Below are 23,944 nucleotides of genomic sequence, written 5' to 3' on the forward strand. Positions count from 1 at the left end.
CTGTTCACAATGATGTGCCTGGCAGAACGTGCTTTTTTCGGGTCAAAGATAGTAAACCTCCCCTTAATCCAGGACAATGGCGCAAACTCTGATAGTCGTGATCTTTGCATCGTTACCTCTCTCCCCATCCTCTCTCCTGCCATGTATTGATGGTGTTCATTTCTGTCAGTGCTACGATTCGAACCGCCTACCTTCGAGTCGTGCACCTCTGCAAATGGTGCACAGGTGTACGTTAGCGACCTCAACTATAGAGGCAGGTATAACTATGCATATAAATAAATTTATTTGAAATTTTGACACAACGTGGCATTCGAATATGCTTACTGGAGCGGCATAGGTTATGCAAATATAAATATTATTTATATACGAGGGCAGTTCAATAAGTAATGCAACACATTTCTTTTCTGAAACAGGGGTTGTTTTATTCAGCACTGAAATACACCAGGTTATTCCCCAATCTTTTAGCTACACAACACTATTTTTCAACATAATCTCCATTCAATGCTACGGCCTTACGCCACCTTGAAATGAGGGCCTGTATGGCTGCACGGTACCATTCCACTGGTCGATGTCGGAGCCAACGTCGTACTGCATCAATAACTCCTTCATCATCCGCGTAGTGCCTCCCACGGATTGCGTCCTTCATTGGGCCAAACATATGGAAATCCGACGGTGCGAGATCGGGGCTGTAGGGTGCATGAGGAAGAACAGTCCACTGAAGTTTTGTGAGCTCCTCTCGGGTGCGAAGACTTGTGTGAGGTCTTGCGTTGTCATGAAGAAGGAGAAGTTCGTTCAGTTTTTTGTGCCTACGAACACGCTGAAGTCGTTTTTATTCAATTTCTGAAGAGTAGCACAATACACTTCAGAGTTGATCGTTTGACCATGGGGACGGACATCGAACAGAATAACCCCTTCAGCGTCCCAGAAGACTGTAACCATGACTTTACCGGCTGAGGGTATGGCTTTAAACTTTTTCTGGGTAGGGGAGTGGGTGTGGCGCCATTCCATTGATTGCCGTTTTGTTTCAGGTTCGAAGTGATGAACCCATGTTTCATCGCCTGTAACAATCTTTGACAAGAAATTGTCACCCTCAGCCACATGACGAGCAAGCAATTCCGCACAGATGGTTCTCCTTTGCTCTTTATGGTGGTCGGTTAGACAACGAGGGACCCAGCGGGAACAAACCTTTGAATATCCCAACTGGTGAACAATTGTGACAGCACTACCAACAGAGATGTCAAGTTGAGCACTGAGTTGTTTGATGGTGATCCGTCGATCATCTCGAACGAGTGTGTTCGCACGCTCCGCCATTGCAGGAGTCACAGCTGTGCACGGCCGGCCCGCACGCGGGAGATCAGACAGTCTTGCTTGACCTTGCGGCGATGATGACACACGCTTTGCCCAACGACTCACCGTGCTTTTGTCCACTACCAGATCACCGTAGACATTCTGCAAGCGCCTATGAAAATCTGAGATGCCCTGGTTTTCCGCCAAAAGAAACTCGATCAGTGCCCATTGTTTGCAACGCACATCCGTTACAGACGCCATTTTAACAGCTCCGTACAGCGCTGCCACCTGTCGGAAGTCAATGAAACTATACGGGACGAAGCGGGAATGTTTGAAAATATTCCACAAGAAATTTCCGGTTTTTTCAACCAAAATTGGCCTAGAAAAAAAATGTGTTGCATTACTTATTGAACTGCCCTCGTAGTAATAAAAATATATGATATATTCATTTATATACCATATTGTGCTCCATTAGGTACAAAAAATACGCGCATATTCGCATGCAATTTTGTGTCGAAATTTACAAGCAATCGGTGAAGAACTTTGCGAGACTTAAGATTCTCAACAAACGAACATTTCGATAGGTTTAAATAAAAATGTGAATAAACTGCCTATTGGCTCCTGTCTTGGGTTCTTCGGCCGACGTTCATCTACTGATTTTACTGACGTTTCGCCAGCACGAGTGGCTTCACCCTCCAATGCCGGTGGTGAACTGGAGCTCAGCTCGCGGCCGCAGACTATATGTACCTGGCGCGCCAACGTCCGAGGGCTTCTCTGCGGTCATTTCCGGTGCGGTTCTCCTCTTGCTACCTGCGACGGTCGTTCGCTGCAGTACGGGAAGCCAGGATCCGTTTACCTTAAGGCTTTCCTCTTGCTTTTGAAACGGTTGCGTGTTTTCGTATTTCTACAGCTTCTCTCAACAACCACGTGTGATAGTGCTTCTCTACAGCCAGAACTTCCGTGTCGGCGAATATTATACCATGGTCGTTCTCACCCAGCGCGTGCTCTGCCACGGCCGATTTCTCCAGCTGCCCCAACCTGCAATGTCACTTACGCTCTTTCATCCTGGTGTTAATTGACCTTCCAGTCATTCTGACATAAACGTTTCTGCATGTGCATGGTGTAAGGCGTCAGGCAAATCCAAAACCTTCCATGAAAAACCTGACATCAGAGCAAATCCGGAATATGTCACATAGCTCCGAATAAATCCTGACATTAAATTAACCAAAGTAATATGATCAACGACTGAACAAATACACTCCTGGAAATGGAAAAAAGAACACTTTGACACCGGTGTGTCAGACACACCATACTTGCTCCGGACACTGCGAGAGGGCTGTACAACCAATGATCACACGCACGGCATAGCGGACACACCAGGAACCGCGATGTTGGCCGTCGAATGGCGCTAGCTGCGCAGCATTTGTGCACCGCCGCCGTCAGTGTCAGCCAGTTTGCCGTGGCATACGGAGCTCCATCGCAGTCTTTAACACTGGTAGCATGCCGCGACAGCGTGGACGTGAACCGTATGTGCAGTTGACGGACTTTGAGCGAGGGCGTATAGTGGGCATGCGGGAGGCCGGGTGGACGTACCGCCGAATTGCTCAACACGTGGGGCGTGAGGTCTCCACAGTACATCGATGTTGTCGCCAGTGGTCGGCGGAAGGTGCACGTGCCCGTCGACCTGGGACCGGACCGCAGCGACGCACGTATGCATGCCAAGACCGTAGGATCCTACGCAGTGCCGTAGGGGACCGCACCGCCACTTCCCAGCAAATTAGGGACACTGTTGCTCCTGGGGTATCGGCGAGGACCATTCGCAACCGTCTCCATGAAGCTGGGCTACGGTCCCGCACACCGTTAGGCCGTCTTCCGCTCACGCCCCAACATCGTGCAGCCCGCCTCCAGTGGTGTCGCGACAGGCGTGAATGGAGGGACGAATGGAGACGTGTCGTCTTCAGCGATGAGAGTCGCTTCTGCCTTGGTGCCAATGATGGTCGTATGCGTGTTTGGCGCCGTGCAGGTGAGCGCCACAATCAGGACTGCATACGACCGAGGCACACAGGGCCAACACCCGGCATCATGGTGTGGGGAGCGATCTCCTACACTGGCCGTACACCACTGGTGATCGTCGAGGGGACACTGAATAGTGCACGGTACATCCAAACCGTCATCGAACCCATCGTTCTACCATTCCTAGACCGGCGAGGGTACTTGCTGTTCCAACAGGACAATGCACGTCCGCATGTATCCCGTGCCACCCAACGTGTTCTAGAAGGTGTAAGTCAACTACCCTGGCCAGCAAGATCTCCGGATCTGTCCCCCATTGAGCATGTTTGGGACTGGATGAAGCGTCGTCTCACGTTGTCTGCACGTCCAGCACGAACGCTGGTCCAACTGAGGCGCCAGGTGGAAATGGCATGGCAAGCCGTTCCACAGGACTACATCCAGCAACTCTACGATCGTCTCCATGGGAGAATAGCAGCCTGCATTGCTGCGAAAGGTGGACATACACTGTACTAGTGTCGACATTGTGCATGCTCTGTTGCCTGTGTCTATGTGCCTGTGGTTCTGTCAGTGTGATCATGTGATGTATCTGACCCCAGGAATGTGTCAATAAAGTTTCCCCTTCCTGGGACAATGAATTCACGGTGTTCTTATTTCAATTTCCAGGAGTGTAGAATACCACAGACTAACACAAGAATGCCTAAATGCATGTCATACCTTAACGCTGTGAAACAGACGCAGTTCTGAGAGGAGAAACAAGAACAGAAGACGAGAGCAGAGCCGTGTAGGCTAGAAGGCCCTACGTTAAGAGCGGGACAATGGGACACCCACATCGCCGGCCGACGCAGGGAGGTCCATCCCCCAGCCCATGTTGAAAGATAGAGCCCTCCAGAAGAACAGTATAGATCTTACGATAACACTAAAAGGGCCACACCAGCTGCAAGTTTAGCGTGAGACTGTACGCGTCTCTGTTATGTAGCAAACATTAAAAAACATTGCCCCACCACAAAAAGTATAACGTTTCTCATTGGATAGACAGAATTGTTGTAGGCGGAGCTTAAGGTTAACATTGAGACGCTGATTGGTCAGTTGAAAACACAGCCAGATACCTTTTTCTTTAACCAACTTCGGTAAACAGTAGTAAGGAGAAGATCGAGAGAGCTGCTACCGAGACGGCGAGATGTGTGGAGCTGCGTCGCATCCCCCCCCCCCCCCCCTGACGCTACGCTGCATAACCACCGACAAAGTAATGAAACGCATGCAATGCCGCATAAGAGCGCATAAGGCTTCACTCAGAACTGCAGAAGTCTCATCTGTTACATCCCCTTTTTACGTAATACTCGTGTTGATTGTCAATTAAACTTCGTGGTATTCACATTTGCTACTTGAAGTTAAAATCTGAAACGCGATGATTTTTCTGTTATATAATTATTGAGAAGCCACATAAGCCACTGTAATTTACGACAAGTTAAATAAGTAATTAAAGATAATTGAGGGTAACTGTAGATCGTTTTTGATAGTTTTCTCTTTTATGAAACTTAATTTAAACCTAGATTATAGATGTGATATGGCATAGGTCATCCTTCGATCCATTATAGAACTTGGAAACCCATTCAGGAAATATTCGTTCACATTTTTGTTGAACGCAGTTGGTTTTTATCATCCTGTATTAAAATATTTCCTTTTATCAATAGTGCAATCTATAAACAATAAATAAATAAAAATTCCAATGGTACACTTAACTGCTTTTTCGACGTTATTTTACCAGATAACTAAAAATAGGAAATCTTGAACCCCTTCCACTAAATTTAGTTAGTATTAAGGTTCTTTTACAAGGAGTGCAGTTGGGCTGACGCTGAAATCATTAAGTATTTGATTATACCATCGCTAGTCTCACTGAACTCTTCTGAACTTTACATGTCATGTGTGGTCTGGCGTCTCCTTACCAGCAACATGTCCCAGGTTCAAACTAGTCAATTCCCTAAAAAACACGCTCAGAGCGTCGGTGCGCGAAAGTGGTAGGGAGACACGACTAATACAAACACCACGCAGAATGTTAGAATGGTATGCGGTATATTCCCGACATTGCAAGTGGGTCCCTTTTCTCCTTCACCGATCTAAGACACTCTTTGATCTTCTTTGTCGGTTTGAAAATCGTCTTTACGCCATGTTTGCGCAATATACGGCCGATTCTGTCCGTCACTCTGGGAATGTATGGCAGAAAGGCCGCACCCGACATTTCTTTTTCTGGTTCCTTACTTCGCCGAGTGTTTGGGTCTGTTACACTTCTAATGTAATTTGTGGAGTACCCATTCCTCCTCAGAACACTTTCCAGGTGTTGCATTTCTCGTCTGAGGTGCTGCAGCTCACATACTCGTCCTGATCTCGTTACGAGCGTATTAATCATGTCTCTTTTATGGCTCGGGTGATGGTTTGATAGTTTGTGCAGGTATCGGTCCGCTGTGTCCCAGGTTTCTCCATCCCTTGTGACCACCATATCTAGAAATGGCAGTCTTTTGTCCTTTTCTACTTCCGTGGTAAATTTTATGTTGGCATGGAGGCTGTTCAAGTGTTTTAGGAAGTCACCGAGGTGCTCTTCACCATGGCTCCACACAACGAAAGTTTCATCGACATACCTGTACCACACCTTAGGTTTTCAAGTCGCCAAGTCCAGTGCCTGTGCTTCGAATTGTTCTATGAGGAAGTTGGCCACCACTGAACTAAGAGGACTACCCATGGCGACGCCTTCCAGCTGTTCGTACAAATCGCTATTCCAGGTGAAATAGCTCGTGGTGAGACATGCTTAGAAGAGCTTTGTGATGTCTTGCGGGAAAATGAAACCGATGTGCTCGAGAGCGTCACTGAGTGCCACTTTCGTAAACAAAGAAGCAATATCAAAACTGACCAGTATGTCGTTTGGTTCAAGTTTCAGTTTCTTCAGCTTCTCAATGAAATGTCCATAGTCCTTTATGTACGTGTCGGTCTTCCCAACGTGTGACTGGAGCACAGAGGCCAAGTGTTTTGCCAGGTAGCAAGAGGAAAACCGCACTGGAAGTGACCGCGGAGAAGCCCTCGGACGTTGGCGCGCCAGGTACATACAGTCTTCGGCTGCGAGCTCGGCTCCAGTTCACCACCGGCAACTACTGGGACATGTGCGCTCCTCTCCTGGTTTGAGGAGAGAGATTAGAATTGCCTCCCTCCACGAGTTGGGAGGAGCAATGTTAAATTAAAACATTCGAGGAGGATTTCCTTTGATGCCGCTGGCAGATGTTGAAGCATGCAGTACCGGATGTGGTCGTGACCGGGTGGAGTGTCAGAAGCCTCAGTCAGTGCCAATTCGAGCTCCCACATCGAGAAAGGGGAGTTGTAGGCCTCGAACTGTTCGACCTAAAGTCCAACTTCTCCTTCTCGACTGTAGCACGGTAGCGACGAAAGGCTGGATCATGGCTTGCATTGGCAAGAGTTTGTGCAAAATGCTCGGCCAGCGTCTGAGCAATGTTTCTAGGTGTCGTTTGAAGGCACCCCTGGTTCAACACTGCAGATATCGGTAAATGGCTGTGTTTTCCGGAAATCCTCCAGATGGGTTCCCATACTTGTGAGGAACACGTGGAACGATTGATAGAGTTCAGGAACTCATGCCATGACCGCTAATGACTGGATGAATTTCGTTGCAAATTGTATCGAGCGGATGGACGTGTACGGGTATGGAGATAACCTCATGAATCCATGGACCCTGTGTGTCAGCAGGGGTCTATTCAAGCTGGTGTAGGCTCTGTAATGGTGTGGGGCATATGCAGTTGGAGTGATATGGGACCTCTGATACATCTAGATACGACTCTGACATGCGACACGAACGTAAGCATCCTATCTGATCACCTGCATTCATTCATGTCCATTGTGTATACAGAAGGACTTGGGCAATTCCAGCAGGACAATGGGACACCCCACACGTCCAGAATTGCTACAGAGTGGCTCCAGGGAACACTCTTCCGAGTTTAAACACTTCCGCTGGCCACCAAACTCCCCAGACATGAACATTGAGCATATCTGGGATGCCTTGCAATGTGGTGCTCAGAAGAAATGTCTGCCTCCCCCCCCCCCCCCCCCGTACTGTTATGGATTTATGGACAGCCCTGCAGGATTCACTGTGTCGGTTCCCTCCAACACTACTTTAGACATTAGTAGAATCCATGCCACTTCCTGTTGCGGCACTTCTGCGTGCTCGCGGGGGCCCTACGCGATATTAGGCAGGTGTTCCAGTTTCTTTGGCTCTTCAGTGTAAATAATAGTAAAACGTTGTGAGAAAACACGAAAGTTGACTTTATGGCTTATTGGGCTATGATTAGAATATACTACAAAATCTGAATTTTCACTGACAATAAACAAGATTCAAGGTCAGAGGGAGGAAGGAAGAGGAGATGGCTATAGAGGTGGGAGAGAATGGACATGGAAAGCGGAAAGGAGGAGATGGACAAAGAGAAGTGGCATGAGGACATAGAGAGAGAGTGAGGGGGAGGAGAAGATCGATACAGAAAGGGGGGGTGACGGGCAGAGAGAGGAGGAAGGGGAGGGGACAGGAGGAGATGGAGAGAGTGGGAGAAGAAGATGGGCAGAGAGGGGCGGTAGGTGATGGACAAAGAGATAGGGGGTGGGACATGGAAAGAGATTGGGGAAAGAAAGAGTTTAGAACATATATCCACATCCCATATACATATCAGAAATGTGTGCTTTCTCTTTTTTTTTTCAATTAAGTTGACTGGGCCACAGCATCGCGTGTCCGAAAACAGCTAGTAACGTTAATAATAATAATAATAATAATAGAGCATGTATTATGATCAGCAATTATATTAATTAGTTATGCACTTTTGAAGATGTCGTAATGTCATTAAAATAGGAGTGGTAATAACAGAGGGTATGATTAAAATCACAGTGAAAGTATCTATTAAAATAGAAAATGTTTACTGCTTCAGTGGAGGAATCTGTAAGCAACTGGGAAGAAAAGTAATGCACTGGAGAGACCTGCAGACATGTACGTGGACAGACAGCGGTGTTTCTATTACAGAAGACTGACCCTTAATTGTCTTCCGAAGCTGAAAAGACAGCTTCTGTTTCCTCGAATAATAAACGAACGCGGATACCTGAAGTTTCCAGCAGTAGGCAGGTGTAGTACTCACTCTAGCTAGCAAGGCATGGATCTCGTACTCGGCGAACCTCTTGCCGACGCACATCCGGGGGCCGAAGCCGAAGGGCAGATAGGCGAACGGGTGCACCTGTCTGGCTGGGCAATTGCCCGCGGCGTCCTTCACCCAGCGCTCCGGCACAAACTGCGACGCCTGCGGGAAGTGCTCCTCAGAGTTGGTGATGACGAAGTGCGACGCCACCACGTCCACCTGCAAAACATCGTACAGCAGCATCAGCAGCACCAACCATTTTCAGTGGTGATCAAGTGTGACGCCAGCATGTCAACCAGTTAAACGTCACACATCATCAGCGTCATGCGGAGTTGGTGAAGATAAAGTACACCTTCAAAGCGTCATACAACACGTCAGCACTGCTCAGATTTAGCGATAACGACATGTGTCTGACTACTTCATTCAGCTTACTGGCCTTATGGTGGCTACGTCTGCGACACCTTATTGCTTGTGCTTGTACACGTTTGTATCGTGACCAGCGGTCTGTTGCTCGCTCTAGTTTGTGCGGAGATACAAGAAGCCGACCGCCCCTTTTGTATCTGTGCCATGTCACACACTAGATGCTCTCAACTCATCCCAAAGAATATATGAATTGGCAACAAGAAACTAGGAAAAACTCCAAGGTCACCATTGGTGCTTCCAAGCTAGAATGCCGAATTAAGAGAAAACTAGACGCTGTATTTTATGTTATTTGATGCTTTTAAAAGCTTTCTTCATAACATCTACCAGCTGCATTTCAGTAGTTTAACCTTCACGATTTTTAGGTACATTATTATTTCATTACACTAGATATAATTTAGCGTTGACTTGCTACGGGACCAGTTATTTACAGTGTAAGAAGTCCATCACAAGTAGAGCAATATTCACGAACTACGACACCCCACCAATTGCCGTTCGCAGTTAATCTCTAAAGTAGTCAGACGCAAAGTTCTGTTGGTCTATCAGAGGTCGGCCTCCATGAGAAAGTTTATGTCGGCATGTTGGCAACATAATCCCTAGACAACCTAATATACCGAATGTTATCCTATAAAATGACGTATCTGCGCCTATGCCTTTAAAAATTTAATAAGCTATTTCTGTACTTCAAGTTTCGGTAAACAAAAAACCCTCCTAGATTACTCGATAATGGTGTATTCTCTTTGCCTCACTACCTTGTACTGTTATAATTTGATTAAAATTAAATAATTTATTGCTGTTCTTGAGGCCATTTGTCGGGTTTGACAAAGCTCCCCACACTTGTGTATTACTGTGTTCAAGCCTTAGTCTCTCCATACAATTTACGTTCCACCACTCTCCATCCACACAAACTCCCATCAATTATCAAATTAACTACTCATTAATGTGCCCTGTCAGACTATTACTTGCCTTAGTCACGTTGTGCCACAAACCTCTTTTCTCCACAGTTCATTGTTATCTGACCTAGCAAATCAGTTTTCATGATCTATTTACTTTTCAAACACCTTTATTCTCTTCTTATGTGAACAGTTTGTCTATTAAGTTTCATTTCTGCATAACGTTACACTTCAGTCAACGCATCCTACGGGCTTCAGATAAGACTCCCTAACACTTTAGTTTAAACAAGAAGTTAAGTTTTTTTCTTTTTCGGGGAGCATTTTTTTCCTATTGGAGGTGCATTTGATATTGTTCCTTCTTCTGTCGTTGTCAGATATTTTGCTTCCCAAACAGCAAAACGTTAGTATACTATTCTCACCGTCTCATTTACTAATCTAACTTTGTCAGCGCCATCTGATATGATTCGACCACATCCGATTTCTCTTCCTTTAGTTTTATTCATGGTCATGTTGCGTCTTCTTTTAAAAACACACAACACTGCATTCAACCGAATTTCCAAGTTCTTTACTGTCTGTGACAAAATTACCTTATCATCAGCACATTTCAAAATTTGACACACACAGCTGCAGGCGACGTCAGACTCATATGGCTCTAGCCAGGCATCAGAAACGTGTGAGTATCAAAAATAGGGTTTGCGCTGCTCAGTAGGCTGTTCAAATCCCCGTCGTTATCGAAGCACGTCTACGGTGTCGGAACGAGCGGGAGTTTACACTTAATCATGCGATTGAAGGTGTCGATTGTTGCCGCTCTAGAACGTGGAAAATGGTGATGACAGTTGTCTGTTGCAGCTTGATTCAGGGCGTAACAGATATATTAACTTGAATCATTGAACGTAACTCAGTAAATATTAAGTTCAGTCTTAATACTTTGTCAACACTCCTTAAAAATTAATTCTCTGTGCTGACTAATTATTTGTTTCATTGCACTTACACAGAAGGTAATTTACTTAAATAATGTTTCATGCTGCACTGTATTGATGAATTACTTGAGTTTATTCTGTGTTACGTGTAAGCATAGATAGGTAGATAGATAGTCCTATACTCAGAGAATGAGTGTAAGGGGAGCAGATGCAGGAATTCTGCCCCGCCGCTCATAGCAATGTCCTGTTACGAAGTGTTAAATGTGTATCTTTGTCGTGTGGAAGGCTGTGCTTGAACAACGTGGTTCAAAAATGTTCAAATGTGTGTGACATTTTATGGGACTTAACTGCTAAGGTCATCAGTCCCTAAGCTTACACACCACTTAACCTAAATTATCCGAAGGACAAACAGACGTACCCATGCCCGAACCTCCGCCGGGACCAGCCGCACAGTCCATGACTGCAGCGCCCGAGACCGCTCAGCTAATCCCGCGCGGCGAACAATGTGGAGTTCGGTTTGTGTTGTTATATGTGAGGGGAAGGGAGAGGGTGAAACCTGGTGCCGGCACAGAGATTTCTCCTCTCGAAAAACACCTAGGAACCCTCTGAGCTTAATGTCCCATTCGAAGAACGGATCACCATCAACAGTGTCACATGCCCTACCTTCATGAAACGACGCGGAAAAGTTTGGAATTTTGCCCAGGACACTGGCGCAAAGACTGGCGGTCATAAACTTTATGTCGCCACCTCTCCTTCCCTTTCCGGCCAAATACTGGCAACGAAAATTTCATACACCACCGGGATTCGAACCGGCTTGCCTCCGAGTCAAGCGCCACTGCCCAGGTGCTCATTGGCGACCTCGATTACGGAGGCGGGTACGTATACTGGATATAAAATTAGCTTCTCCCAGGTGACATCACCCTAATACCTTGTAACCGGTTCAAGCACTGAAAACAGCGAGAAAGAGAGTTCAAAAGTTTCTTCAGATATACAGCAGAAGCCACTCACCAATGATTAGGTTCCGTAGAGCTACCAGACTGATGGGATTTTATCTGATATGTTTCACCCTGCCACAAGTAGACACAGACATTATCCATGGGACTGACACGGGGAATATAGGCCAGATATACCCATTATTTAAGAAAGGAAACAACCAGGAATGCAGAATTACATAGATATTAGCCTTCTGAATTTATGTTGTTAGATGTGTGCTAGTGAATTTTAACAAAACGCCTACTGCCTAGTCTCGGGAACAATATTATCTGATGCCAAACATTGTTTTCCAAAAGGCGGACCTTACTCGGACTATATCTTCGCCATAGACACAACTTATAGAGAAACACCGTCAATTCAACCTATAACTTTTTTTTGTCTTCATTGATTACTAAAAGGCGTTTGATAAAGTAAATCAAAGAAATTGGAAAATTTTAAGAAACAAAGCGATTACATCTCATCTTATAACAGATGTTCAGGGTTTATATATGTATACAAAATACAAATAAAAATAGCAAGCACCAGACATAATGTGGCTGAAATAAACCAAGTAGTTAGATAAGGATGTCCCCTTTCATCCACTCTTCTTATTATGTATATCGATGATGTAAGCAAAACTTGGGTACAGACAATTAAACATTTTAAAATTAACGATGTGGATTTGAGTACACTACTTTTTGCTGACGACCAAGTAAATTTCAGTCAATAATACTGTACAATCGCAATAAAGTCATGAGATGTTCTATTGTGGTTGGCAGGAGAGCCAACACCGTGTTACTAGAGGAAACCGAAAGGCACGCGTTTTAGCTCACGCAGGCTGGCGTGAGGTCTGGAACAGGACAAGGAAATTAGAATTTAGAAAAAACGGACGTAGCTAGTGGAATACTTAACTTTAATCCATTAATGGTGAACGTCGCTCCTGACGGTACATGATTCAGTATCAATAGTAACTGGTAACGGCGCCTTGCTAGGTCGTAGCAAATGACGTAGCTGAAGGCTATGCTAACTGTCGTCTCGGCAAATGAGAGCGTATTTTGTCAGCGAACCATCGCTAGCAAAGTCGGTTGTACAACTGGGGCGAGTGCTAGGAAGTCTTTCTAGACCTGCCGTGTGGCGGCGCTCGGTCTGCAATCACTGATAGTGGCGACACGCGGGTCCGACGTATACTAACGGACCGCGGCCGATTTAAAGGCTACCACCTAGCAAGTGTGGTGTCTGGCGGTGACACCACATGTTCAATTGACTCTTTTATTAGCACATCTTACTTGTTTCGGGATTAAACCCATCTTCAGACATCTGTTACAAAAAAGTACAAAACGTAAGTGAACAGCACACTCAACACGTTCCAACGTTACAGAAAATGAGATCGGGTCATATGAGCTACATACCACAAACTTCAACTCCTTTCTAACCGACCAGGCGTACAGCCTTGACAACTCAAAGAAAGTGTCGAATAACATATGAATGCGACACGAGCAGTCTTGAAGCAGAGCGGATACTGACGCTGAACAAGTCAACTAGCAGCGAAACGCCCTCGGTAGGGGGCGCTGCATGGTCATATGCTCCATGCGTTCACATGTAATTTAATAATAATATACTCAGCATATAGCATCTAACAGGGTGTAATTACGAGTATCAATCAGAATAGTACTTCCGTACACGTTAACACTAAAGGATTTTTTACATTTTTTTTATAAATCTCCAAATTTTTTTACATTGCCATACTGTGCCTATAGCCAGTAGTGGCACTAAGCACAACTCAAACCATATGCCAATATAAAATAAATAATAGGGGTGGGGGGTTCCTTCATGAATAAACCTTTCAACCCCTCAAATCGCTAAAAGAATACCACCAAACAAAATATGACCAACATTATCTGTCATAAACTAAAACCCTGTGATCAGCTCGTGTACGCAAACGTCTTAGGCGCCATCTGTTAAAACCAACGGCAACCACATCGGCGGTAGCCATCCGCCTATCGAACTATAGCCAAGTGATACTCATGGTCCATGATTTCCCAAATAGAAGCCTTAAAACAACAACTTACACCCTTCTATATCATGGAAAAAGTTTAATGGTGAGAGGAAGAGCATTTTCATAAAATCCCAAAACACACGTGTGTTATACGTCATACATTCCTTATATAAACTAGCGAAACGAAAATTGCCCGAGTCCTACCTATGCTATCCGGATACCGGAGAGCTCTAGATTTTTTTAAAAAAAACATTAGTGTTAAAACTTTAAAGTCTAAAATGAATAAAATAAACCATTGTGTCACCAAGGACCTCCCAGAGGGTACGATGGTGAACAAATCCGTATATGCCAAACTATCTGCCCATCTAACTTTCCCCGTATGACAAACTAGCCAACCACCCAGCAAAAAACTTAGCCTATCATAACGGTACTTGCACAGAACACCACCAGCTCCTATAAAATACACTATCATAATTCTTATGAGGGGATAATAGTATCCGTTCAAACAAATTTCAGTCAGAATGACAGTGACTTACAAGTAGGTGTCTTTAATTTAATCAAAATAGCCAAAGAATGTAATATGAACGTCTCCATCACAAAAACAGTGCTAATGGCATTTATGGGACACCACTCCATGCGAGATTCAAACTGACTACCAGGCCACAGAGCAAGTTAATACATTTAAATATTTATGGTGCAGTATTGCATACAGGGCAAAAAAATCAAATACAAAGTAAGTTAGGCCTATTTAACTATTTCTGTGGAACTTTACGTGTAGCTTTTCGAAAGAAAAGTCACAGAGATATTTTGCAAGAGTTTTATAAGTTTATGGCTATACTAGCACTGCTCTACGGTTGCGAAAACTGCGCCCTTAAGAAGAGAGATGAAAAGGGAAAGACGCATGTGAAATGAATTTCCTTAGACACGTGGCTGGATATACTTTGGTGGATGAGAAGAGAAATGATGGCACCCGAACTGAAATGAATATGCGAGACATATTTGATACAACAAAGCAATATAAAATAATATGGGTTGTAGTCTTGTCCCCCTACTGTTCAATCTGTACATCGAAGAAGCAATGATGAAAATGAAAGAAAGGTTTAAGAGTGGAATTAAAATTGAAAGTAAAAGGGTAACAATGATAGGATTTACTGATGACATTGTTACCCTGAGTGGAAGTGAAGAAGAGTTACATGATATGCTGAATGAAATGAACAATCTAAAGAGTACAGAGTACAGAACAGTGGGCCCAAGTAATGGCACAGAAAACACTCCCAAAACATCACAGAACCACCTACAGCCTTAACTACATCCTTCACAAGTTGCGGATTAAACGTCTCATTAGGCCATCGGTCCACATGACGCATTCCGTCATCTGAAAAGCGGCCAAGACGTGAGACCTCACTGCACGGCGCCAGTCAGCTACTATCCAGTTTCTGTATTGTTGGACCCACTAAAGGCGTGCACCTTCATGGGCCGCTGGGAGCGAAGACCTCTTGCAAGGTACCCTACTCCAAATATTCGTCTCAAGCATTTCAATTTTCAATGATCGCTTGGGATCTGGCTGGGACGGACGTGCACTCACTGACATGACAAACTGCTGTCTCTTGTCTCCGGTTCATATCGTTTAGGATCTTTTTACGACAACTGTTCTTACGCCATGTTACATGGCTACGAGTCGTTCACCATAACTTTAAGACATGCTGAATATCGCACTGATACAACCACAGCTTCATTCACGGTGTAATCAAGGGCATGCCCAAATACGACACCTCTTTTCTGATATTCTGTAACGTCTTCATACAAATCCATCTTACTGCGCCGATTCCACGCATCCGACTCATTTACAACTGATACTTAGTCCGGTGAACTTAGGTCTCAATTCGAGTACATGTGCTCATACGTTTGTCTAGGAGGGGCGTTCAACTAGTAATGCCACACATTTCTTTCTGAAAGTAGGTTGGTTTTATTCTGGCTTCCAATACACTACATTACTATCCACTCTTCTGGCTACAAAACCCTGTGTTTCAACATAGCCTCCGTTCAATGCGGCGGCCTGTATTCCCGCATGGTACTACCCTACTGGTCGATGTCGGATCCAACGTCTTCCTGCATCAGTAAACCTGCCCATCATCCAGGTACTGCTTCCGGCAGAGTGCATCTTTCTTTGGGACGAACAGATAGAAGGCTGAAGGTGCGTGATCCGGTCTTAAGGGGGGACAAGGAAAAACAGACCAGTGAAGTTTTGTTACTTCCTCTCAGGTGTGCAGACTTACGTGAGGCCTTGCGTTGCCATGGAGAAGGAGAAGGTGGTTTGCATTTTTGTGGTGACGAACAAGCTGAGGTCGTTTCTTCAGTTTCTTGAGGGTAGCATAATACACTTAAGATTCATTGTTGCACCGTGAGAGAGGACTTGAAACGGTACACGTCCTTCAGAGTTCCAGTCCAGTCGCACAGAGAGGTGTTTGATTGTGATCCGTCGATTATCTCGAATGAAGCTGTCCACACATTCCAACATTGCAGGAGTCACAGCCGTGTGCGTCAGGCCGGCACACAGGAGACAAGACAGATTTGCGCTGTCTTGCTGCGATGGTGATGGACACCTCGCCGAACGACTCACCGTGCTGCTGTCCGCTGCCAGGTCTCCATAGACATTCTATAAGCGCCTGCTCTGATTTTCTACCAAAAGAAACTCAGCGACAACTCTCTGCTTGGAATGTACCTCCTTTACTGACAGGGATATTCCACAATGTCCCACAACAAATTTCTGCATTACATATCGCAATAACAGATTGCTGCATTACATATTGAACGCCGCTCGTAAATTAATGTGTTTTATGACATCCGCTGCTTTTAAGGTGATGTAGTTTAACTGTGTTGTGCGAATTGACTATATTGCTATTCATTGCCGTATCACAGTACTCAGTGATACACTCCTGGAAATGGAAAAAAGAACTCATTGACACCGGTGTGTCAGACCCACCATACATGCTCCGGACACTGCGAGAGGGCTGTACAAGCAATGATCACACGCACGGCACAGCGGACACACCAGGAACCGCGGTGTCGGCCGTCGAATGGCGCTAGCTGCGCAGCATTTGTGCACCGCCGCCGTCAGTGTCAGCCAGTTTGCCGTGGCATACGGAGCTCCATCGCAGTCTTTAACACTGGTAGCATGCCGCGACAGCGTGGACGTGAACCGTATGTGCAGTTGACGGACTTTGAGCGAGGGCGTATAGTGGGCATGCGGGAGGCCGGGTGGACGTACCGCCGAATTGCTCAACACGTGGGGCGTGAGGTCTCCACAGTACATCGATGTTGTCGCCAGTGGTCGGCGGAAGGTGCACGTGCCCGTCGACCTGGGACCGGACCGCAGCGACGCACGGATGCACGCCAAGACCGTAGGATCCTACGCAGTGCCGTAGGGGACCGCACCGCCACTTCCCAGCAAATTAGGGACACTGTTGCTCCTGGGGTATCGGCGAGGACCATTCGCAACCGTCTCCATGAAGCTGGGCTACGGTCCCGCACACCGTTAGGCCGTCTTCCGCTCACGCCCCAACATCGTGCAGCCCACCTCCAGTGGTGTCGCGACAGGCGTGAATGGAGGGACGAATGGAGACTTGTCGTCTTCAGCGATGAGAGTCGCTTCTGCCTTGGTGCCAATGATGGTCGTATGCGTGTTTGGCGCCGTGCAGGTGAGCGCCACAATCAGGACTGCATACGACCGAGGCACACAGGGCCAACACCCGGCATCATGGTGTGGGGAGCGATCTCCTACATTGGCCGTACACCACTGGTGATTGTCGAGGGGACACTGAGTAGTGCACGGTACATCCAAACCGTCATCGAACCCATCGTTCTACCATTCCTAGACCGGCAAGGGAACTTGCTGTTCCAACAGGACAATGCACGTCCGCATGTATCCCGTGCCACCCAACGTGCTCTAGAAGGTGTAAGTCAACTACCCTGGCCAGCAAGATCTCCGGATCTGTCCCCCATTGAGCATGTTTGGGACTGGATGAAGCGTCGTCTCACGCGGTCTGCACGTCCAGCACGAACGCTGGTCCAACTGAGGCGCCAGGTAGAAATGGCATGGCAAGCCGTTCCACAGGACTACATCCAGCATCTCTACGATCGTCTCCATGGGAGAATAGCAGCCTGCATTGCTGCGAAAGGTGGATATACACTGTACTAGTGCCGACATTGTGCATGCTCTGTTGCCTGTGTCTATGTGCCTGTGGTTCTGTCAGTTTTATCATGTGATGTATCTGACCCCAGGAATGTGTCAATAAAGTTTCCCCTTCCTGGGACAATGAATTCACGGTGTTCTTATTTTAATTTACAGGAGTGTATATTATTGGTGTACGTTGCGTTTCAATGGGTTCAATGAGCAATACCCTCCTTAAGAATTGGTAGATCTCGGCTTCGATTAGTGCGTCTGCAAGTTAAATTAGCTTACAAGCCTACTTCGCGATGAGATTCAATTTAAAGCGTCTTTCTATCCAGCAGAGTTCAGTTTATACACACGGTCGTGGGTATCAGTTTAGGTTTTCTGGAGTCTTTCTGTTATATTGTGACTCCTAGACTCGAAACCACAGAAAATTTTGTTACTGAATTACCTGCTGCTGAAACACAGGGCATACTGTGCCCTTATCACTGGAAGGTCTTAAAGTGAAACGGAATTGTTTTCGTGGTAGTGCTTCAACATAGGTTGGTGAAGTCTCTCGATGACACCTATCGAACAATAGCACATTTGCTACGCATATCCCGTTAATGTTCTTGATGTTGTTAAATGGTGAAGCGTACGTCACACTTTAATAGAGTTGGGACGTATTTATGTGTGGCGCTCAGAATATTTTCGTATGAGTTTCGTTTCGTGTTATAAAAACCGCGTGGCATCCCATATTTCGGACGTTTCATATCATTAATATCTTAGGGTGAGCAAAAGTTTTATGAACTTTTACTAATACTTAGTTCCATTTTTCAGTTAATGGGATGTTTGGTTTTCGGTAGTTGTGAATTAGATTGTTCCGTGTAAGAACTGGTGTTCTAAAACAAGAAAACATTGCTTACTGCTGATAAACTGTGTTTCAAATTACGATCCCACCTCAGGGTCCACATTCTGATCAACAAACTTTAGTGGAAGTGTGTGTGGTATACCTAGGTACAGTATTTTGACATTTTTCCAATGCCCTTGTCGTAAGGTAGGCGAATACGCAGTACGCTTAAGGCGTAGCGGAAAAGTTACTGAGAAATAGGCAATATTAAAGCATTTTTAGTAAGGAAAAATAGTTAACAACATCCCCCTAACTTGGGCGTATATCACAGCTGAAATGTGCCTGAGTTCCGTCACGTATTAACCTTAAGGTGTAGTAACGCATCCTAACTTAGGAAATAATGCCTTTTAAGTAATTGTTATTATTATGTACATTGTTACAATGTTATAATAATGGAGACTCAGTGTTTAAGTGGTATAGTTATTATTCTTAGCAGGTGCCAAACCCAAGTAACGTCGGAAGTTGGAAGCTTAACCTTTGTCAGGTGGCTGTAATTTTCTGTGTTTACGTTCTAAATTGTCGATCCCGCACCACAGCTGCTGAATCAACAGTCTTTAACTGTCTATACGACCGGTTTCGGAACACTTAAAGTTGCATTACCTGGTGTAAGCCGTAGTAACGGAAATATTGTGTTACGGGACAAGGATTTTAAAAAAAATGTCAGATGCGGAACAATACAGTTAAATTTACTAAAATAAAATAAAAGAAAGAGAAGGATGATACTTAAAAATAAAATCACTTGAACATCTGACGTCAACCTCTCCTCAATCTTGTCATGGTACAAAAGTTCCCTGTGAAAAGGGTAAAAAAGGGCGACCTAGAAAAATCCTAAAAAAAACCGGCATTGCGACTGGACACAGAATCATAAAACATGTAAGATGCAATAAAAACACGGATGTAACACATATTTTTGTGCTGTTACTTACATACTTTCCATAAAAAGCGTTACGTTACTCCGTGCCGCTCCAACCGGGAACACTAAAAGGAAAACTAAGCAATAAATCAGATTGATTAGCCGAAACATAATGATCACCTGCTTGATAGCTTGCTTGTGCGTCTTTGGAATGGAATACATAACTGATTCTGTGTGTCAGGGATCTGATAGTTTGTTAGTAGGTTTGTGGAGGTATGTAGCATTAGATGTCTACGCACAGGTCATGTAATTCTCGTAAATAGCGGGCCGCTAAGATGCGTACGCGTTGATTGCGCCCGATAGCAACCCAGATGGGTTTCATAGGATTTCCATCACGCGATTTTGGTCGCCGAGACACATTGAGTTCACTATAATGCTCCTCAAACCACTGTAGCATGCTTCTGGCTCCGGGACACGGACAGTTATACTGCTGAAAGATGTCATTTACGTCGGAGAATACATCAAGCATGAAGGGATGATGGTGGCCCGCAGCTGTCAGCGTTTCTTTCATTACTACCGCAAGTCCCATGCAAGTGTAGGAGAGTCTCCCATAACGTAATACTGCTCCCATCAGCCTGCTTTCGTTGCGCTGCACGTTTAGAGCCGCCGTTCACCTCAGTGACGGAATTTGTGGGGACGACCATCAATCATAGGTATCAAAAATGTGATTCACTCAAAGAGCCGATACGTTTCCATTGACGGATGGTCGAATCTAGATGTTCCCATGCCCTCTGCAGTTGTAACGGACGTTATCATTGGGTCAATATGTGAACATTTAGGGGTGTCCAGCTGCGGAGCTCCATGTTCAACAATGAGGGGGGGGGGGGGGGGGAAGAGGGGTACAATGAAGATGAATAGTGCCTTCCGAAACACTTGTGCGTGCACCAGGATTGTGCTTTTTCGGCAGAGATGCCACAGATCACCATCTATCCTACTTTATACAGCAGACAAGCCTTTGAACCCCAGGTTCTGTGAAGAGTCGTGGACGTCCATCCATTTAGCGCCTAGTGGTAGTTTCACAGTCCTTCTACCTCTTTCCGTAGATGTTCACGACAGTAGCACAAGATCATTCGACCAGTTTCACCGTTTTCGAGATACTCGTTCAGAGACTCTGCGTAATAATAACGTACCCAATCACACTTAATAAAATGTTCCGGGCTATTATGCGGTGGTCGAATGGATTTTACCTTAAAACCCAACGTTTCGTGCCCATCTGTGGAGGACATCTCCAAGGGAGATCGTAGCTTTTTTTTGGAATGTCCGATTCACACCCTGGCTCGCTACTGACTACTGCAAAATTCCGCTTCTGCGTGCTTCCGCGCAGTGGTGTGACGTCACATGTTTTGAATACACGAGCGCCTTTGACGACTATCGTCGTCCGCTGTTGCTAGCATCCCATGGTGGAAGACTGGTGCACATCTTCTTCAGCACCGGAATGCAAATGTCATTCAATTTCACGCCCTCCCCCCACTTACTGAAATTCCTGGAGTGGTCTGCGATCTCTGTGGCCTCTCTGTACAGTCTTTCACGGTATCCGCTTGTGGCTACCAGTACTTGAGTCCTATCAAAATGAACGTCGTCGTCTCCTGGTTGTAAAGCATGTTCCGCAACAGCTAATCTGTAAATCTCCCCTTTTCTACAATTGCCCTTGTGCTTTTCTAGTCGTATTTGGACAGTTCTTTTTATAGTACCCACGCACACCTTCCTACAACTATAAATTCCAGCTTTTTCCGACGGTTGGAGAGCAACCTTGGCCGATTTTAGATCATCTGTATCTTCCGTGTGGGTGTGTAGATTACCGTGATTTTCCCCTTGCAGTCAGTCAAGTCTGTAATGAATGGCAGGAAAACCTTTGATTTCACATGTGCCTGAGCACGGCTGTGATTTCCACACGGTGGTCTTAACGCTCATCTCATCTTAGTGAACGTATAACCATTCCTGAGCAATGGGTTGGTGAGACGTTTTAATTCTGTGTCAAGCAGCTCTGGTTCGCAAAATTTCCCGTACTCAATTATGTTGTGGGTGGTGATTCGAATCCCGGTGTAGGTAACGATCTGTGTAGGTGGGTTTTCGGTAAACCGTGCGTCTCAAACAATCATATTATTTCCTGAAAACTAGCACATCAAGAAAAGTTAATCTTTCGCCTGCCTCCTCCTCCCACCTCCTCTCGACAACTGAATTATCATTCTTGGTGCAAAAAAAAAAAATTAAAAAAAAAATAGAGATGCATCCATCAGTGGTCTCTTAGGTTGTCACCGTCATGGTTTCAAATCGATCCAAAAATTGCAAGGAAAAAAAAAGAGCCAAAGGGGCTACTGCAGTAATAGAAATATAAGATAAGATGGTATGATTAAATCTCAGGGAATAAGGCGGGCCAATCGGACAGCTGTGGGGGTTAAATGTGGGGTGTGGTGGCGGATATTCAGCGAGGAGCTGCTCGGTTAATCTTTCGCCTGCCTCCTCCTAATAGAAATATAAGATAAGATGGTATGATCAAATCTCAGGGAATAAGGCGGGCCAATCGGACAGCTGTGGGGATTGAATGGGGGGTGTGGTGGCGGATATTCAGCGAGGAGCTGCTCGGTTAATCTTTCGCCTGCCTCCTCCTCCCACCTCCTCGCGAGAGCTCAATTATCATTCTTGGTGCAAAAAAAAAAAAGATGCATCCATCAGTGGTCTTTTAGGCTGTCCTACAACTATAAATTCCAGCTTTTTCCGACGGTTGGAGAGCAACCTTGGCCGATTTTAGATCATCTGTATCTTCCGTGTGGGTGTGTAGATTACCGTGATTTTCCCCTTGCAGTCAGTCAAGTCTGTAATGAATGGCAGGAAAACCTTTGATTTCACATGTGCCTGAGCACGGCTGTGATTTCCACACGGTGGTCTTAACGCTCATCTCATCTTAGTGAACGTATAACCATTCCTGAGCAATGCGTTGGTGAGACGTTTTAATTCTGTGTCAAGCAGCTCTGGTTCGCAAAATTTCCCGTACTCACTTTTGTTGTGGGTGGTGATTCGAATCCCGGTGTAGGTAACGATCTGTGTAGGTGGGTTTTCGGTAAACCATGCGTCTCAAACAATCATATTATTTCCTGAAAACTAGCACATCAAGAAAAGTTAATCTTTCGCCTGCCTCCTCCTCCCACCTCCTCACGACAACTGAATTATCATTCTTGGTGCAAAAAAAAAAAAAAAAAGATGCATCCATCAGTGGTCTCTTATGTTGTCACCGTCATGGTTTCAAATCGATCCAAAAATTGCAAGGAAAAAAAAAGAGCCAAAGGGGCTACTGCAGTAATAGAAATATAAGATAAGATGGTATGATCAAATCTCAGGGAATAAGGCGGGCCAATCGGACAGCTGTGGGGGTTGAATGTGGGGTGTGGTGGCGGATATTCAGCGAGGAGCTGCTCGGTTAATCTTTCGCCTGCCTCCTCCTCCCACCTCCTCGCGAGAGCTCAATTATCATTCTTGGTGCAAAAAAAAGAAAGATGCATCCATCAGTGGTCTTTTAGGCTGTCACCGTCATGCTTTCAAATCGATCCAAAAGTTGTAATGAAGGAAAAAAAAAACCGAAGGGGCTACTGCGGTAATAGGAATATAAGATAAGATGATCAAATCTCAGGGAATAAGGCTGGCCAATCGGACAGCTGTGAGGATTTAATGGGGGGTGTGGTGGCGGAAATTAAGCGAGGAGCTGCTCTATCTAGGTTTCAGCAGGCGAGTGTAAGAAGGTTACAGGTATAATTTCACGTGCGAGAGAGCACTGTCATCCAAAAATTGCAAGGAAAAAAAACAGCCAAAAGGACTACTGCAGTAATAGAAATATAAGGTAAGCTGATATGATCAAATCTCAGGGAATAAGGTTGGCCAATCGGACAGCTGTGGGGATTGAATGCGGGGTGTGGTGGCGAATATTCACCGAGAAGCTGCTCGGCCTGGTATTCAGCAGGCCAGTGTAAGAAGGATGCAGGTATAAGTTCACGTGCGAGAGAGCACTGTCAGTCACGACGCCGTGCCAGGCGTTAAGATATAGCTCTAGAGAGTCAATATAAATAGTTTTTCCTTTTACTATTTTGTTTTATTCAGTGTATTTAGTAGTAAATGTCATTAAATTAAAATAATACCCCTATCAAAACAAAACTGTGTCAATTTAATTGTATCATTACGTTTATATGCGATACTTCTTATAGAAACCGAATTTCGGAAACCGAATTTCGCTGTCGTATTTACAAATTAAGGTCTGAAGCGGATTTGCTAGCCCAGATAAACATGGCGACTGGAAAACAACTGATACAATTTATG

The 23,944-nt window shown here is 45.3% G+C and overlaps 1 protein-coding gene across 1 annotated transcript in view; it reads right to left on the reverse strand.

Annotated features, from left to right (window-relative positions):
• Positions 1–23,944, reverse strand: part of LOC124796265 (probable cytochrome P450 301a1, mitochondrial) — a 188,255-nt gene that overhangs the window by 12,457 nt on the left and 151,854 nt on the right. The window contains exon 11 of the mRNA XM_047260376.1: positions 8,469–8,684. Within this exon, the coding sequence (XP_047116332.1) occupies positions 8,469–8,684 (216 nt within the window). The remainder of the gene's footprint in view (positions 1–8,468; positions 8,685–23,944) is intronic.

This window comes from Schistocerca piceifrons, chromosome 4, assembly GCF_021461385.2.
Source record: "Schistocerca piceifrons isolate TAMUIC-IGC-003096 chromosome 4, iqSchPice1.1, whole genome shotgun sequence".
Classification (NCBI taxonomy): domain Eukaryota; kingdom Metazoa; phylum Arthropoda; class Insecta; order Orthoptera; family Acrididae; genus Schistocerca; species Schistocerca piceifrons.